At 39.3% G+C, this 19005-nt stretch overlaps 1 protein-coding gene across 5 annotated transcripts in view; it reads right to left on the bottom strand.

Annotated features, from left to right (window-relative positions):
- Positions 1 to 19005, bottom strand: part of LOC146472144 (transformation/transcription domain-associated protein-like) — a 155352-nt gene that overhangs the window by 34388 nt on the left and 101959 nt on the right. For 3 of the 5 annotated variants that reach the window (XM_085119858.1, XM_085119859.1, XM_085119861.1), the window contains exons 53-72: positions 18516 to 18644; positions 17601 to 17714; positions 16466 to 16558; positions 14677 to 14747; positions 14518 to 14566; positions 13563 to 13619; positions 13397 to 13464; positions 12368 to 12479; positions 10984 to 11073; positions 10063 to 10227; positions 9203 to 9285; positions 8417 to 8486; positions 7148 to 7231; positions 6723 to 6830; positions 5949 to 6022; positions 4955 to 5054; positions 4285 to 4395; positions 3646 to 3678; positions 3483 to 3554; positions 331 to 435 (exon numbers count right to left, since the gene is read on the bottom strand). In XM_085119858.1, the coding sequence (XP_084975984.1) occupies positions 331 to 435; positions 3483 to 3554; positions 3646 to 3678; positions 4285 to 4395; positions 4955 to 5054; positions 5949 to 6022; positions 6723 to 6830; positions 7148 to 7231; positions 8417 to 8486; positions 9203 to 9285; positions 10063 to 10227; positions 10984 to 11073; positions 12368 to 12479; positions 13397 to 13464; positions 13563 to 13619; positions 14518 to 14566; positions 14677 to 14747; positions 16466 to 16558; positions 17601 to 17714; positions 18516 to 18644 (1788 nt within the window). The remainder of the gene's footprint in view (positions 1 to 330; positions 436 to 3482; positions 3555 to 3645; positions 3679 to 4284; positions 4396 to 4954; positions 5055 to 5948; positions 6023 to 6722; positions 6831 to 7147; positions 7232 to 8416; positions 8487 to 9202; positions 9286 to 10062; positions 10228 to 10983; positions 11074 to 12367; positions 12480 to 13396; positions 13465 to 13562; positions 13620 to 14517; positions 14567 to 14676; positions 14748 to 16465; positions 16559 to 17600; positions 17715 to 18515; positions 18645 to 19005) is intronic. The other 2 variants (XM_085119860.1, XM_085119862.1) reach the window with 1 other exon arrangement.

Below are 19005 nucleotides of genomic sequence, written 5' to 3'. Positions count from 1 at the left end.
TAACTGACTTCAAAAACTCATTAATAATTCATAAGCCCATTGACCTATTAAATGGTCGATAAAACATCACGTATAGTGGTTTTAAAACCCGATAAAACCTCCTCCTTTTAAGTATGCGGTGTTTAATGTTTTTGTCCTATGCTAATTTCCAACGTTCACAAAAGCATCATTGTTATGAACTCTCTTGACACACGCTTTTCCAGGAATGTTTTTGAAGCTATTCAAAAAACTCGCAGCACGTGTTTCATCGGGTCTATTCCGATAAAACACTGCTGCTCGTGTTTTAAACACTACGTAAAATTTTGCAGCAGGATCATGAGTGAGTTTTACCTGACAAGCGATTCTTAACAGAAAGTTCACAACTGCATCGGCATGGTGCTTCTCAAGTGGTGACTTGATTTGACTCTCTTGAGCTGCTACTCGTGATGCCGTGCTCTGTACATAAACATAAACACATGTCAAGCAAACGCAAGAGAATGGTTGTTTCTTCATGTTTACATGGATGTATACAGTCATGTGGATGATTCCAAAGCCATTTCTCTGTAAATAAACTGAAACGAATGCTGAGAAAGACGATTTTGATAGCAAGAGTAAACCTTAAGTGCCTTAAACGATGTAATCTAAGGTGGAAATATGCTACGCAAAAGAACTGGGCCGGGTTGTTCGAAAGCCGATTAACGCTAATCTACGACTAAAAGTAAATCGCGGTTTTCATCCCGCTCGTTAAAATGATTTTAAAGGCTAATTTCAAGCTAAAAGTAAATAAAAGTCTAAGTCAAAACCGAGGGCCAAAAATCTTTTGGAAGAATCTTTATTGATTAGTAATTAGACTCGATCAAAGTTCACGTTAATCCCGGATTAGTTTAATCAGACTCTGAACAACTGGGCCCTGCTGTTTAAAATTTGGATTGCTATACCCAAAAATTAGGAAAATAATATAAACTAAATTCGATTTTGAGACGGCAATACGACTTTATATTGACGGCTAGTTGGGAGAAAATATATTCCGTATTGGGCGGAGTCGCGAAGCGACGGAGCCCAATACGGAATATATTTTCTCCCAACGCCGTCAATATAAAGTCGTATTGCCGTCTCAAAATCGAATTTAGTTTTTTATCGCGATACTGACATTTTGTTGGAGAGAGTAAACGGATAAAGTACAAATCGTGCGCTGATTGAAAGAGAAATTCTTACTTCAGTTAAACTGTAGTCATGGTAATATCCGTGCGCGAATTTTTTCCTCGGGGCGGGTTATTTGAATTTTTGGCTTTAATTTTTACGTCAAAACAAAGAAAATGCAAAAATTTACAGTCCATAAAGCACCTACCATTGACGAAAGAGACGAGCTAGTAGGTTTGAACATTTTACCAGCAAATGTTATCGAAAATTTGTTACCGCCGAGACAAAAACAACAACATGAAAACAGCGATGAATAAACCTCACAACCAGAATCAAGAATAAAAAGAGCAACCATACTAGTACCCAAAAACGAAAACAGAGCATTGTTATCCTAGCTTAGATGCCGTGGAGATTTAGAAATTTGAAAGAAACCAAGCGGCGAAGAATACTGTAAAAATTACCGAGACTGCCGTTCGGCGCTACGACAAGAAGATCAAATTGACAAACCTGAGCCATGAAAGAGAACGCAGCAGCGCTCTTGGAGCAATTTTTTCTAGAGATAAGAGACATCAGAAAAGAAACAGATCCTTTTGCTTTGAAAATGCCATCATTTATTGGAATTTAAGCTCATTGTTATTTACCGTGGCCGCTTTCACACTCGAGAAAGTCTTTAAGTAAATTTCTCTTCATCGAATTTATAATCACTCTTTTTCGCTTACCTTCAAGAAAAAAGTTGTATCCGCTTTACAATGGTACATGTTCACCACAAAAAAATATTATAAGTGGTCCTTGAACAGTGTCAGAAGCTTTGTAAACTCAAATGAAAAGCAATAAACAACACCATCCAACGTCGCATGTTCATTCACAGAAGTAAAATTTTGATCTGTGCGCGCCAAACCCATTTAAGTGCCGTGCTGTCATGCTTACATGACAGTTTTGAGCCAATCAGAAACCGTCATTTTGAGACGGCAATACGACTTTTTAGTATAATTACTCAGGTGATTATAGGGATTCTGTTGATCTGATTGGTCGAGGATTGCGTCATATCCTGCTATAATCACCTCGCGCGAGGTGATTATAGCGGGAGCACTAACTTTCAAAATGGCCGCTTAGCTATTTGTTGACATTTCTGAAAAAGAAGTTAATTGGATGAAAGAAAATGCAATTCCGAAAGGCACTAAAGATGCAGCTAAGTCCGAGGTGATACTTTTCGAAGGCAAGGGATGAAAATTTTGCTAATTGTCATAAAAAACCCTCGTAAATTGCATGTTGTCGATCTCGTTGACTTAAAATGAAGACAACAAATTAAGTTAAATTCGAGCAAGATTTGCTTTATTACCAGAATGATTTCACAAACAAAACGAGTTTATGACAGAATTTGAAAGCATGGAAGTAAACAAGATGAATAAATGTCTCTGTTAGTTTTACGTTTCAGTGACGAGAAAAGAAAACAGTTTTTATAATCTGAAAGCTAGTTTGTTGTCGGTTCGAGCGGCTCTCGACCACCATCTAAAGTCACTGCCTCACAACAAAATATTTTCATCTGCGACAACCGTGTACTTGTTTAGTGAAGCCAACAAATGACTTAATTCCTACCTGAAGCAGCTTATCTCCGAGGGCAATTTATAAACGTCCGTTAACCGGCGAAGCCATCATGTCAACAAGAAATTGTGCAATAAAATGCTATCGCTAACACTTGTGATCCCGGCTCGAGTTTTACACCAAACAGTCTGGTTCATCTCCATCTATTTTGGTAAACGGGTCGGAGAAACCCAACATTCATTCACAGAAGTCAGTGCTTCGTCTCAATGAAGCGGCAGTTAAAGAATACTAACATTCTGCTCGAGGCCGTGTGCAGTTTATCGATTGCGCATGCGATTTCGATTGAGCATGTGATCGGCAGACTGCGCGTCTCTGTTCATTGACGCGTGACGATTTGAAACAAACAAACAAAATCGACATTTTTCGGACGGTACTTGTTTTTCTCTGATAATCAGCTGGGTAATTATACTAAAACAATTATTCGCCTCAGGCTCAGTGAATATTCACCACTATTTACTTCGCCTTCGGCGAATAATTGTTAAATATTGACGTCTCAGCGCAATGGGAAGATCCCCCAGGATCGCGATAAACAATAATCATTCGAGTCGCGGAACTGAATTAACGGTCCACTGTATGAAAGTTTGCACAAATCGAAAATCAATTTTAAGGAGCGATAGTTTCTTATGATTAAGACGTTCATTTTTTCAAACTTGAATCTGCCATATTGCATTTATTCATTTTTAAAAAACGCCGGAAAACGACCAAAATTGAACTTAAAGTAATCAGAACGAATACAGGTATACGGACTGAATGGAACGTACCTGGGACATAGATCTCGTTCTCTTTGTTTCTGGTGTAGCAGAGTCTTCAGATGGTCGCTTAACACTACCCACCTGCATGAACGACAAAATAGGAACACGCGTTAACTAAAACAAACAGACAGACAAACAAACAAACGACATTTAACAATTATTGTATACTTGCCTCTGAAGCTTTCACTGTGGCGGGTTCAGTCTGCTTAAAACAGAAAGAAAAAGAAAGGTAATTTTATTTGTTAAATGTTACCAATCAATACTTCTTCCAATGAACCAGAAATGGAGTGAAATGAGACATTACTACTTTGATCTAAGTGAATCCTATACTACATAAAAAGTTCCAACATGTCTAGACGAATAAGGTTTAAGAAACTATTGGGGTGACAAAGCTCCGATTTGTACGACATCTAAAAATTTATGCACGAAGCAGTCCAAATTTAGGAAGGTTAAGCAAATAATATATAAAACACTATAAGTGTCAATGCATTTAGAGACATTTTCCAGATCAAATTGGATTTTAGAAGTGTTGGTTTTTGAGGAGAGGGGAAAACCGGAGTAACCGGAGAAAAACCTCTCGGAGCAAAGACAAGAACCAACAACAAACTCAACCCACATATGACGCCGAGTACGGGAATCAAACCCGGGCCACATTGGTGGGAGGCGAGTGCTCTCACCACTGCGCCATCCCTGCTCCCCCATAAGCAACACATAAAGCTGCTGACAAGGTATGGAGCCAAAACATTAACCTTACTTGATCAGTCAGTAGTTATATTACAGTAAAATATCATTCTCAGAACATATGCTTCACCTCTGTGGTGTTTGTAGTTGTTTGTTCCTGGTCATCCTTGATTCGCTGCAGTTCCCATTTTAGAATCACTTCAGCCAGATCCACAGCAAGCTTGCGGTGCTCAAAGGATGCCTTGATAAAACAGGTTAACAAGAAATCTCATCAGCTCTAACATTTCAGTGCTTGCCATCACCTAAGTGTGTTACAATTTCTTCAGTCGTCAGGTTACAAGTTATCGTCAAGATCCAAAGTAAGGCGGGCCACATGGCTGAATGTTGACCCGGTGTCTGTAGCATACATGAAGGAACCCGGGACATCCCTCTCCCCTCGCCTTGATTGCGATGCTAGTCCATTGCAGGGTCATGCTGGATTTTTACCTCCTACCTCACAGTCACGTCGACTGTAATTCAAGGCCCCGGAAAAAAAAAACTGTCAAAAAATCACCGTAAATCAGTGCAGTAGCCAATTCTGGAATAAACCCTGAGAAACTATTAGATGTTCCCAACGGGTTTTTCAGCAACCGATTACAAAAAACTGTAATATGATAAAAACGTTCTACGGTTACGATTATTATGACAAGATTACCGAGATGTTAGAAATTTCTCTTGTGTTAACTCTTTCAGCTACTACTGAAATCTTTTAAGAACTCTCGTTTGTTTAAGGTTATTGTCTAAACCGTTCCTCAACTTACATTGGCGGTGAATCCAAGCCTCTGCATGGCGCTGACCATGTGCTGAATCAGATGGATTCTCACGGGATAGTACACGCGATAGTGACGAACCAGTAACGTCCTGAAGGATAACAACACTGTCAGTTGAGAATGATGTATTATTCAGTGAGTGACACAGGCATACTCGGAAAAAAGGAAATCCGAGTGATCCTTTCAGGAGTCGAACCTAAGACCTCCCGATTACTAGTTCGAATGCTCTAGCACTGAGCTACAGGAGACTCGTGGGAGCTAAGGCCATTAAACTAGGTTCATGGGACAAACATCCTGCATACTGCTAGGATTGGAATGTCAATGTGTGGCATAGGCGCAGTGGAATAAACGTGAAGGTATATTTTAAGTCCGGTGAGTGAATGAATGAGAATGATGAACTGATTATTCAGTGAGTGACCCAGTCACTCAGTTACCGGTTATCAGTTATCCGGAGATCGAAGTGTGAGCCGCTCGGTTGTATGTTGTTAATTTTTTGCAAGCATTCAATATTTCTTAATTCCGTGATGAAGTGGCTACATTTAAAAGCACAAAATCATTGTCACACTATCGTGTTCGGGTAAACTTCTAAAACTAAGCTGCGGTTGTCAGGATTGAGTCAGTACGAAGAAGTTAAGTGTAATCACTCAACAGAAAACTGGTGTAGCAGAATCTTCAGATGTAGCCTGCACAATGCTATTTTTTGGCGTTTTTCAGGCGAGCGGAGGCAAGCGCGACGAAGCACCCCTCCCGTCGCGCATGACTCGCGCTTCGCGCTCGTCTCGCGTTTGCCTCCGCTCGCCTGAAAAATGCCAAAATATAACACCTGTTCTGCAGGCTACCTCAGATGGCGATTTCGTTTTATTAAATCCTAGAAAGCTCCTCATCAGTAGCTCTTTTTAAGAGGAGAACAGGTCAAAATTATACATCATGTTTGTAATGAAACGGCAAAAAAACTGGAAATACAAGTCAACAAACTGTGACATACAGCATGTGCACAAGTTGTGCCACCGTGTGTCCTTCTTCTACGATGATTTTCTTGGTCCAGTGAGTCAGCATGGCCTGAAATGTTGTGCAAATGAACACTCTTAATTCACATATTTAATATTTTATAGTAAACCATTTGTTGTTCAAAACACAGCATAATGTGATTGTCTTAGATGAAAATACTGTTAAGGACGGTGCCTACTAATACAGAGGTATTTTTGTACGATTTATGACTATGCGGGAAAACAAGATCTTGGCAAGGGCTTTTGAAATCCAAAAAGAAATTTGGGGGTCACCACGCATTTTTTAGAGATAATTAAGAAATAATTATTCTAAAAAGTGCTAAAATACAAAGCAATGTATGGTATTTTTTTTAACAAATTGAAGCTTGCATGGTTGCCCCCAGTGTTCTTTTTAAATACCAAAAGCACTTGCTGGGGTCTGCTTTCTCCGCATAGTTTTAAACCGCGCAAAAATATCTCTGTATTAGTAGGAACCACCGAAAGGAAACTCGAGTATCTCGAGATGCGCAGAACGTATGCACAGTAACAAAAATAAGCACCGTCCTTAAATCAAGACAAGATTCTACCAAGACAGGATCAGGAATCATCAACGGCATCTAAGTACAGGTTTGAAGGCACGGCAAACTGGAAAAACAAGATTTCATTAAGATGACCGCCTATGGTAAATTGCCACTCAACGGAGCGGTAGTTTAGAGATTTAACTGCAAAGATTACGTATCTGACCTACATAGTTTTAAACTTTTTCTACGTACATTTCCGTCTTCCATCCTTGCCGGCATGGCGGGTGTCAGGATGTCAAGGGCCTGTCTCACCACTCCACGAGCTTCAACTGCGTGAGCTTTGAGCAAGCTGTGGAAAACCTGAAAGTATTTGAAACAAAGCACGCTGAAATTGTGTGGACATGAGATGTACGATATCTTGATACCTCCTTGCTAGGATTCCGTTGGCATTTAAAGCCGTCCAGATCACCTAAGATAACTCTATTTGAGAATGAATAACCTTAAAAGCAGGTGATTCTAAATTAAAGTAGGTGGACGAAAACCTGACCTGTGATCCTTCAATTAACAACTAGAAAGCACTTTTTCCTCAGCTGGTTTGTTTACAATTTTTCAACTCTATACTTGTGACCTTTACAGGTTTGAAGTTAAAAGTCCGTCGTTATAATAAGTCATGTTACCTGCAGGACAATTCTCTTGTGAATGGCAAACTTGGCAATGATATGGGCCAGAAGCAAATGGCCGTGGTACTTGGTAGAAGGATCCTAAATACAAATTTGACTCAGTTACGTTTACAGAAATAACACGTGCATACGAGCAGAACTTAAAGCTGAACTGTCGAAGCTGTTTTTTACAATAACTGTCCAAATTCCCGCGCGCTGATTGGCTCGTAGCTATTGTCTATAAGAGTACAGACAATAAAATTGACGTCAGATGTAACGCGCGCGCTTTCTCAACGAAAAAAATAGCCAATTCCGCTCGTACTTTTTCCATGTTATTGTAAAAAAACAAATCGACGGCAGTTTTCTATGGTCTATACTCTTACAGACCATAAAATGATGCCATAAAATGTCCAAAACTTGGCAGTGAAACCACTCGCCTGCGGCTCGTGGTTCTACTTGAGTTTTGAACATTTTTTGACGTCATTTTATGGTCTATAAGAGTATAGACCATAGAAAACTGCCGTCGATTTGTTAAATGACGATGTTCCAAAACTCATTAATAATTCATAAGCCCATTGACCTATCAAATGGTCGATAATACATCACGTGCAGTGACTTTATATCGATAAAACTACTCCTTATTTGTATGTGGTGTTTTATCAGCTGATAAAACACTCCTCCTGAGTATGCAGTGTTTTTCTCGTATGCTAATTTACAACGTTCACAAAAGCATAATTGTTATGAACTCTATTGACACACGCTTTTTCAGGAATGTTTTTGAAGCCGTTCAAAAAACTCACAGCGCGTGTTTTACCGGGTCTAAAACCACTCGGCTGTGGTTTTAAATAAACCCGATAAACACTCCTGCTCGTTTTTTAAACATTACATAGGCAACAATAATCATGATTTTTGATGCCCCAAACAGAGAAGGAACAAGCGCTTAGAAATGTGTCACAACCCCATCTTGTCATTCTTTAGTGTTGAAGAAGTTATTCTTTAATACCAACAATTACAAAAACGTATTAAAGTCAGAGCTATCGAAACTTATCCGAATCCCTTTCTCTATGACGCGATAATTGATGTGCAGCCTTGTTTTGGTGACGAGGCTGCAAGATCGTTGGTGGATTTACAGGGAAAGTTTTGTATTATTACTATCTTTTTTGCCAGTTCAAAAAGATGGAAATCCAACACAAGGGCCTCACCTTTATCAACTCATTAAAATAATAATAAAAAAAAATCGACCCTACTAGAAACAAATTTGCTAGTTTATGGAAACAGCAGTCTTACCACACACTGTTTAGGTAACAGACAAGGCCAGGCGAATGTCATAAGGCGACGCAACTTTATTCCTTGCCTCCTACAAAAAAAAACCCCGGAAAGAACTAAGTTTATAACAGTTCTATATTGTTCCTAACAATAAGAACCTTGACAGACTTAAGTAAAATAACGCGTCACACAATGAATTGGAATGTGCTGTGGATGATCATTCTAAGTCGCATTGACAGTCATAACTGTGGACTGAGTTTGTGGTTGAAATCTATAAGTTTGACCATTCAAATGAAAGCTATTGGGCAGTACTTTCCTGTGGTGCTGTTTATGGTCCTGTACAAGGTGGTTCTAACTTTTGAGTCTGTGGACAAAATTCTCAAAACCCTAAATTTTGCGTACTCACGAATTAATTGTTTACTTCCTTTAAGTCATTGTAAAACTTGAGCCTTAAGACAATTTAGGATTCCCAGTTTTCCATGATTACATGCTAATATGAAACGCACTGAAAATAAATCTTGACCAGTCGGCTGTAAAGAATTAATGTCCTAGCAAAACAGTTTCATGTTTTGTTTTCATTTATTTTTGTAGTTTTAACTTGAAGGTAAAGCCATATAATAAATCCTTTATCGACCAAGCTTGTTCGGTCAAGATGACTGATATTGACCTCGTTCTTCTTTTTACTTTCTTTCTTTTTTTTTTTTTTTTTTTTGCGTTTTTATGGACCGTGGCCGATATCCAGCCATCTTGACCTCACGCTTGGTCAATAATGCATACGTACACAAATTTGTATTAACATGAACTTACTTGTTAGCGGCATCATGGATGTGCTGCGACGCATGCTCAACAAGCAAAGCTGAAAACTGCAACAACAGAATACGCACAGCATCCTGGAATCACAAAAACATACCTTAGCGATTGCTCACAAATTTTAAATTTAAACATTTATTTTGCAAGAGTTTTATGTGCTTTCATTCCCTTAAAAATTTAATTCAGACTAGAAGAGATGAAGTCGTGGTAAATAACCGTTAAGTCCACACAGTAATGGATCACCAAAAGCGATAACACATCAAATCATAGTTAATTAAAGGCAATGGTTATGAAACCTGACAAACTTCTTTGTTATATGTTTTTGTTTGCCTTTTTGGCCTTGACCCTGCACAAACAACAGTAGAATTTTGGAATGTATTGAAGCAACCGACCAATGGAAACGTTTTTGTTAAGATATTCAACTGTGCTGTGAACGTTAAAACAAAGGATTGTGCAGGGTCGCGGCCCTTCCAACATAAATTGGAGCACCATTGTTTTCATGGCAAGGTTTCCTAACCAGTCCCTCAAGTAACTATGATCAAATGTAACCCGACTTTTTGCGTGAGAGAGTAAATTTTTTATCCTGGCCAAACAGTGAATTTAACTGATATCTGAAGTTTTAGGGAAAAAAAATTACCTCATCAATACCTTTTAAGCAAAAACTTGTGCGCAAGTTTTTAAATTTCTCATGAATTGACCAAGATTTATCTGCCATCTCAGTTACATGTTTTCACTGCTTGAAACAAGCGACCCTCCAAAACAACAATGAACAAAGGCTGCTAAATCTGAGAGTAATGAACGTTTTGGGTATCAGGCTCAAACATACAAAATGTGAATAACGTATAACTGTTACGTACCGATGTTCCAAAGGGATTGTCAGGATCAACCACTTTGCAGACAAACACACTGATCACATTCTCGTTACTGTCCTGCTCAGGGCTGGGTGGTCCGCCTATCAGGCCGTCACCTTCACCACGTTCAAAAGACACTTGAAACATGGGGATCAACACATACTGCAGGGCCTGAGAAGAAGAGTATACAAATGTAATAAATATATTTAGCTAAGCCTAAAAGCGGAACTCCGCGATTCCTTATTTAATAGGATTTATCTAAGTCTGCTTTCTGGAGTTATATATACTTTTAGTGCAAATGTAGCAAACTGCTTACCAAAGAATAACAATAACAATGTTAACTGTTACACGGGAGAGCAAGGGATCCTCTTAAACCAAAAAAAACAAAACAAAACAAAAACAACCCATTTCAACAGAACTGGCATTATGAGCTACATGATTATGTGATCGTGGAGCTGGGAGTCTAAAATAATATCAAAACATTATGTACACTGTAGGTAAATATTCAGGACGGGATCGGCTATTTATCAAGTTACGATAGTTTTCGGCGCGCGGAGCTCCGCTATTGAAGCAAAGTGAAGAAAATTTGACTTTTTGACCCCCTCCCCCCTTCCGAGGGGCATCCGTCGTCTGTCCCTCGCGCTTCCCAGTATACCACAAATGCTGTCCACTCCCCCCCTTTCCACTTTCCACCCCACCCCCCATTATCTCCTCCTTGCCTTCCGGTACCGGTCTCTGGTGGTCTCCCGAGTTCTGTCCCATGATCACAAGACGTTTCCACCGTAAATGCGGCTCCATTTTCAAAAACGTAGGAATGTGTGAATAGTCCAGTGACTGAAAGTAACACGAACAAGTCCCTCAAGGGAAACGCTTTCTATAAGGCAAAAGTACAAATAGCAGGTTACAAAAATTGCGCATTTTACAAACCTTAGCTTTGAGTTCCTGAGGAAAGTTTTGATCATGAAACAGTTCCACAAACTTGAAGAAAACAGCCCTTTTCTGCTCCACAGAATAACCCTGAGAGAAATAAATAAAAATTTAATTAATTATTTCATTGCTAGAGCGGTTTTCAATTGAGTGTCGAAAGTAATTGTCCGTTTGCTTTGGTTTTGCATTACTACGCTCTGTGATTGGTTGACAAAACTCGCGCCACTTCCTCAACCAATGAGATGTCAGTAAAACCAAAACCAATCGTGCCTTGCTCGCACGTGTTTCCCGCGCTTGACGCCGGTTGAATTCTGATTGGTTCACAGCACTGTTTGCCTCTGTTGTGATTGGCCAGAGTAATTACTTTGGTTATGGTTTTAAGACATTCGATTGAAAACCGCTCTAAATTACGAGTGGTAATTACTTTTCTATCCCTGGGAAAAACACGAGACACCTCGCAGTTGGCCTGCGTGACAAGCGGATGCTGGGACGAGAGCGGAAAAACCAAAGAGGGGAGAGGAAGGGAGAGGCTTTAAATCCATGACATAGCCGTAAGAGAGTAACGACCAACCAAGTAAGCTATCAAGCCATCTGAGAGCTTGTCGGATCAGAGGTGATATGTAATGTTTTAAAACCACGAGGAGCGGCCGAGTGGTCTTAGACGCGATAAAACATTACTGGAAAAGCGTGTCAATACAGTTCATAACAATTATACTTTTGCGAACGTTGGAAATTAGGATACGAGAAAAACACCACATACTAATGAGGAGTGTTTTATCAGCTGATAAAACACCGCATACTAATAAGGAGGAGGTTTATCGATATGAAGTCACTGCACGTGATGTATTATCGACCATTTGATAGGTCAATGGGCTTATGAATTATTAATGAGTTTTGAATATACGTTTAAATCATAACCGTAGGTAAGAGAATTGCACTGCTATCGCAAAAAAAAAGGGTTCGAGTCCCACTCAAGCTTAATTTTCAAGATGCTTGTTTTCAAAATTCCTTTGTCTGTGAGTAGTATTCAAGGGATAGCATTGGCCATTTCTGATGGTGGACTGAACAAATTCTACCAATACACAACACCCTGGGCCGGGTTGTTCGAAAGCGGATTAACGCTAATCCACGATTAAAAATTAACCGAGGTTTTCAACTCGCTCATTAAAGATTTTTTTAAAGGCTTAATTTAATCAAATGATAAAGAAAAGTCTAAGGCAAAACTGTGGGACAAAAATCTTTTGGAAGAGTTCTTACGGATTAGTAAATATACTCGAATCAAAGTTCATGTTAACCCAGGGTTAGCTTAATCGGGCTTTGAACAACTCGGCCCTGCTGTAGTTTGGTTAGCTCTGTATCCAAGATGAATGAGAACCCGGCTCACCTTGGCCACTGTTTCATCTAAAAACTTCTTGAGAAAGTGGAAGTCAGGCACGTGACGTATGGTGAACACACGCAGCAACTGGAACAGTAATTCCACCTCAGCTGGACGGTGCCTAAAATCAACCACAAGAGGGAATGAAATTTTATCTTCATAAGAGTAAATGCCAAAGACTGAATAATCAATCTCGTACCCAGAGTCCTCTGGCTCCTTGGCCAGCGGTTGGTCGCCAGGAGAGACTCTGGGTTACTGGAATTTTATCACCGCAGGATTTCTGCGGTAAAACAATGGAAGCCGTTTCGGAGCTTATACAGAGCAGCCAATCAAAAAATTTTAATTTTTTCGAATTCTCCAGAGTCTCTCCTGGCGCCCACCCGCTGACCAAAAACGCCTGAGGACTCTGGGTACGAGATTGCTGAATAATAGGCCGTTTCCGAGTTGCTTTGAACCTCATTATGAAAGCGAGGGTAAGTGCAAAGTTCTTATTATGAATATTAGTTTTCATTCATATGCAAACAAAACTAATTTGCACTTAGCCTCGTTTTCATAATGAGGTTCAATGGCCTATTACTACATGCATTCTTAAAGGCCACATGTCATGATAAACTCGTCTTCTTCTGTATGAAGTTTTTAGTCAACTGAAAACACCACTGAAATACCCCAGTAGAATAAGTAATATTTTGCATTTTAAGTTGCAGCTTTAATACCATACTAAAGACTAAAACAAGAACTATGTCATGGTGAGATGCTGCTACTTTTGTCTTAGATGAATGTGTTTTATGGCAAAAAAATGGTGACGATGATGATAACGATGGAAACGATGATGATAATGATGATGACGATGGCGATGATGACCAAAATGATGATGATGGTGATGATAATGATGGCAATAATGACGAAAATGATGATGATGACGATGGCGATGATGACGAAAATGATAATTACGATGATGGCGATGATGACGAAAATGATGATGATGATGATGATGATGATGATGACGACGATGATGATGATGATGACATGCCAACTTACTTGATGTAGTTCAGCAAACACTTGGCAAGGAGTTTGGGTTCTCTCCAACGATGAATTGGAGTTCCATCCTAAAACGTACAAAAAAAAGAACGTTGAAGATATATTACACGGCAAGAGACATTTACAACAAAACCACTCCAAACCAAGATGTCTGCGGTGACTGTACCTTTTTCAGCCTCTCTTGAAAACTGTTGGATACCCAGATTCGTCTTAGATGGCCAATCTAGCATTAATAAAAACAAGCACAGACAGTTTGAACAATAGAACTTTGAGCCCCTTTTAGAGCACCAATGGTGACTAACATTTAATTTCGCCTTACAATGTCACTGCTTTAATAAATATTTAAGTCAGGAGAATAACGGAAATGATCAGCAAAGATAAAATGCCTTGATTTTTGAGAATGAGGAGAATGTACATGTTGATACTTGGGCTGAAAGGGTTAACACACAATTGATGAACAAAATAGTACATTATCCTCCCTGCTTACTCATTACCATAAAAGGGCCAGTATCATGGGAGATCGATTGGGGATATCATGATTTTTGGCCAAAATTCACTAAATTTAAACTTTGAACACTGTGTTAATTAATTTCTCAGTCGCTTATTTCAAGAAATATTAATAGTGATTCTAAGACGAAAGGTTGAACCAAAATATAGTACAACCGGCGATTTTTAGTGCGTTATAACAGCGAAATTTGAAAACGTCTGCGAATCCCTCTCTATCTTGGTCATCTGCCGGCGAAAATATCCTTGGATAGTTTCTTTACATTCTGATAGTCTTTTAATGGAATTTTGTCATTATATCTTGGCTGCTATCAACCGAATAGCGTCTTTCCGATTTTCGATGTGTTACTAAAAATAGCGTGATACTGTCCCTTTAAGTATTGGGTAGTGACCCCTGACGAGCAAAACTCGTGAGGGTATGCTGTGAGAGCTAAGAGCAGCAGGGGGAGTGGTGGGTGGGGCGCTTCGTCTATCTTGGCCAACGTTCGCAGCAACCAACACATCTAATTAATTCTGCCTAATGCCTTAATGCCTAGTGACGTCACCAGGGATGCTAATGAACTATGAATAGGCACAGAATGAGAGACAAAATATTATATTTTTTCATAAGCTCTCACCAAAACAGGATGTTCTGGAAGCCAGGAATCATTAAACTTCACCAACAACCTGCAATTAGACAGAGATTAGGATTCACAAGTTTAGTTACGTTTTCAAAGAACATTTTTTGAAGAAAAACTAAGAACAACAAGCCAGAAGTTCAATGAAAAAAATTAAACCTGATGATTTTTATTCCTTGGTTTTGTAGCTCCATTTTTTTCTGTACTGCCTGCACTTGATCTTCAGGAGGCTGACGGCAAACAAAAGAGAAGGAAAATAACGAGAGAAAGGTACAATTAAAGAATGGCTATTCAGAATTAACAATAATTAAGAAGTAACAATTATTACACGAGCGCGCGTTGGATATAAGATGATAGATAGCCAACGAGGCGTGTACCGTCCCCATTTAATATTAATTTCTCTGCATTCAAATTAGCCCTTCTTAACTCGTTCTCAAAGCCAGCGACACACGTGGCGATTTTATACGCTGATCGTGGCGAATTTGAAATCGCAAGCGATTTTCGCCATCGATTGATGCGGATACACTTGGCGATTTTTTTCGCCGATCGTGGCGATGTGGCAGTTTTGAAAAGTCATGTAATAAAATCGCCCGACTTGATGGGTTGGCTTTACTTGCGATTCGCAGTAATGACCGTAGAAAATCGCAGGAACAGGCACACTTGGCGAATTTAATCGCCGATATCAGGCATGTCAGATATCGGCGATTTATATGCCGATCACGGCGATCGGCGAAAACCGCAATCGCTGCACCGGGCACACCTGGCGATTCTCGCCGATCGCGGCGATCGGCGTATAAAATCGCCATGTGTGTCGCCGGCTTAAGCGAATCAAAAGATTATTTTACCTCGTACAAGGCAAGAAGGGCTAATTTGAATGCAGAGAAATGAATATTAAATGGCGGCCATTTTGGAATAAGGTTGATAGCGGTTTGTTCATTTGGTTCAATTACTTAGCAAAATGATCAGATGTTCAAGTCACATTTGAGGGACAATTTAAATATTTACCGTCATACGAAGTTTGACATTCTTTTTTTCAATGTACAAAGTCTTTCTATTTTCAAAGATAACGGGGGATCAAACTTTCTTAGAGAAACTGTCGTGCTGCGTCAATGGTGAGTAAAAAGAAATGTTCGTTTTTATAATTTCAGTTGACCAGGAAAATAGGCCACCGTTACGAGATACGAAAGCTGATGTTTCAAGTTAATTTATTAATTTCTTTAACTACTAGCAGCTTCGGGAGTTAAGATTGCCACCTTTTTTTGTCAATTCCAGACAACGTTCAATTGAAATCGCCACCTGCTATGATTGTTTCTTCTGAATATTCTTGGAGCCGATTTTGTAAGTCTTTGAAAAAGAAGACTTGCTGATGTGCGTCATTTGGTGCGTAAATGTTGACAAGTAAAGTACGATTGTCTGCAAACATTCTATCTAAAATTATATATCTGCCGTTTTTGTCAACAGTTTGTTTTTCATTTTTAAAGTTTAATTTAGGATGGAAGAGAATCATGGTTCCTTTGCTGTGTTTTGGACCGTGGTTAAAGAATACTTTGCCTCTCCACTCCGCTTGTCAGGGGATTTCACATTCTTTTGAACGGTAAGTTTCTTGTAAAAAAACAAAAGAGCCCTCGGTCAGAGCATAAATAATAAAAGGCAATGATTATGAAGCCTGACAACTTCTTTGTTATATGTTTTTGTTTGAATTTTTGGCCTTGACCGTGCAAAGACCACAAACAATTTTGAAATGCGCTGGAGCAACTGACCAATCGAACCGTTCCTGTTAAGACATTCAGCTGTAGTGTGAACATTCAAGCAAAGGATTGTGTATGGTCGCGGCCCTTCCAACATAAATTGCAGCATCATTATTGTTATGGTACGGTTTCGTAACCAGCCCTCAATTAACTATGGTCAGAAAATATCTATTTTCAGCTGGTATATTCACCTGCCTTACCTGTGGTATGCTGAACGTGCTGTTAACCAGTTTCAGAGAATGCGCTTCTAGTGTTTGTCTCAATGGTTTGGATGAATCTTGGCTGAGGACAAACTGCCAAAAAAAAAAGTTCAAAATCATAACGTGGAGCCTGCAATAATGGGCCTAACTGTTCAAAGGGCGATAAAGCAAATCCTGGGTCAATGTGAACTTTGATTCAAGCTTAATTACTAAAAAGATTCTTCGGTTAACTCGTGTTTATGTTTTCTTGCAAAACTTAGTACGCAGATGAGAATAGCGCAAAAATAATTCTGACCTTCGAAGTAAACGCAAAACTACTCAATTTTACTGAGATACTGAAAACAGAGAACTGCAAATACAGTCAACTCTCTCATAGCGACCACTTCTCGTAAGCTACCACCTCCAGTAAGCGACCAATTCGTAAACAACCGTTTTGTTTCTCAGTTAAATACTGTTTCAAGAGCTCTTTCGTAAGCGACCACCACTCAAATTTCTTAACGGACCGCGACCACTTTTAGGCCAGAAATTACACATATTCTTTTGTTTCTTTGTTTCCGGGAAGCAGCAAACCAACATAATCACGTATGATCGTTAGTAAATCATTACTCAGAAGTGACAAAAGTTCAATTTTTAATGACGCTGACTCGGACTGCTGACAGATAATAACAGCTGACAGACAGAGAAGATGACTATAATTAGATCTGTAGGTAAACGGGAATTGTTACAGTGATCTTTTCCAAAATGTTATACAAAGTTTCATCAGTAGAATGAATAGATGTGAAAAAAATCAAATAAATTAGTTTCTATTTGCCAAATTTTAGCTGCTACGGTAATGTTTTTATGTAATTAATTGATCAATCTAGTATTAGGCTTATTTTGTTGATCTTTCCCGTAAGCGACCACCTCCCGTAAGCGACCACTTTATCGTGCCCCAAGGGTGGTCGCTTACGAGAGAGTTAACTGTATAAGGTAAACACGTGGTCCTTTCTGCCGTTTACCGTAAACGTATTTCTAAATCTCTCTATTATTCGCACGCATCGTAATTTACTTCGCTCTCTGAACGCCTGGGACAGGCTCTTTTGTGCTGTACACTGTGTTAGTATAAAGCTCAGCCTGTCCTGAGTGTTTTACTCACCATTAACAGACGGTTCATTTGAGAACCAGCGAGCTGAAGCAGGAAATAATCCACCGTCTGGGTAGGATAACGAATCAGGAACTTCAACAGAGGTTGTCTTAGGGGACTTCCAATCTGAAAAAATGTTAGGGTTGAATTAAAACTACACCATAACGAGATGCTCAGTCTAACAACTGTGTGCATGCTTGATGGCTGTCTTTCCACATGGGATCTTTTTTTTTTTGTACATTATTATTCCACATTGAATCTTGCTCAACGTGGAAAAGCCTATCTTAATCATGAATACAGGTTTCAAAAAGCAGGATAAACCAGTTACACTGACTTCTGCCAAATTAAAGTAGAACTTAAAAATACAGTTTTTGAAAATACTTCATTAACTGATACATTGGTTACTTGTCATGTGACGCTGGCTATCGATCAACTTTTGATAGCTGACACCGCGCAGTTTCAATTATCAGCAGATAGTAAAAATAGATAAACCCTTGAAGTTCTACAGTAGCTTGTGTGATTTCCCGTTGGTTTATGGCCCCCGCACGCTTCGCGCTTGGGCCATAAATCAACGCGAAAAGACTCGGTCAGTAATTTGCGGTACGGACCTCGAACTCGGTTAGTAAGAGGTATTTTACAGTAGTGTCCTTAGTGACCTGGCCTTGCATTGGAAGTGAGGCTGGGTTGACCTTGTCTTGATACAAACTTCGCTGCTTTTCATATGTAGATCATGCTGTTCTTATACTAACTAGTCGTCATTTATATATGAAAGAGCTGAGGTTTGTATCAACACAAGGTCACCCCTAACCTCGCTTCAAAGCAAGGCCAGGTCACTAAGCACACAAATGTAAAATGGGCTATAACATCCTATTAACTAACGCCATCTGTAGTAACAGCAACAGCCGCTAGCTTGTATCCACCGCTTACCTCCATGAGAAGGGCTTTTTCTACTTTCAGCACCAGACCGAGGAGTGGTTCAATGAGCTTTGAGGATGCAGCAGGAATCAAGTAAAACATGTTGATAATGGACGCGCAGATTTTCAACTCCTGCACAAACTAGTAAAAGGAAAAGGCAAAGACACTTAAATTAGCATTTGAAAACATTACGATAAATACAGCAACTGAGAAGGAGGACTATGTACTTAGCCCTTTGAGCCCAACAGTGATCAGCATTAAATATCTCCTTGTAATATCAATGCTTATTCAACCCTTGAGGTTATGAGAATCAAGGATATGATCACCCAAGGTAAATTTTCTTGATATTTTAATAACGTCTCCCTAGTACCTTTATAACAAACGTATGGGGACAAGATAGGAGAATTTGTTCTTTGATATTAGGATAAATACATGGATTGAAGTTGAATGATAAAAACACCAACTTGAGTGAAGTGAAATGGCGATTTCGATGAATTGAATA

Source organism: Pavona decussata, unplaced genomic scaffold (assembly GCF_977016875.1).
Source record: "Pavona decussata unplaced genomic scaffold, jaPavDecu1.1 SCAFFOLD_101, whole genome shotgun sequence".
Lineage (NCBI taxonomy): Eukaryota > Metazoa > Cnidaria > Anthozoa > Scleractinia > Agariciidae > Pavona > Pavona decussata.
This window is presented reverse-complemented; position numbering and strand designations above follow the sequence as displayed.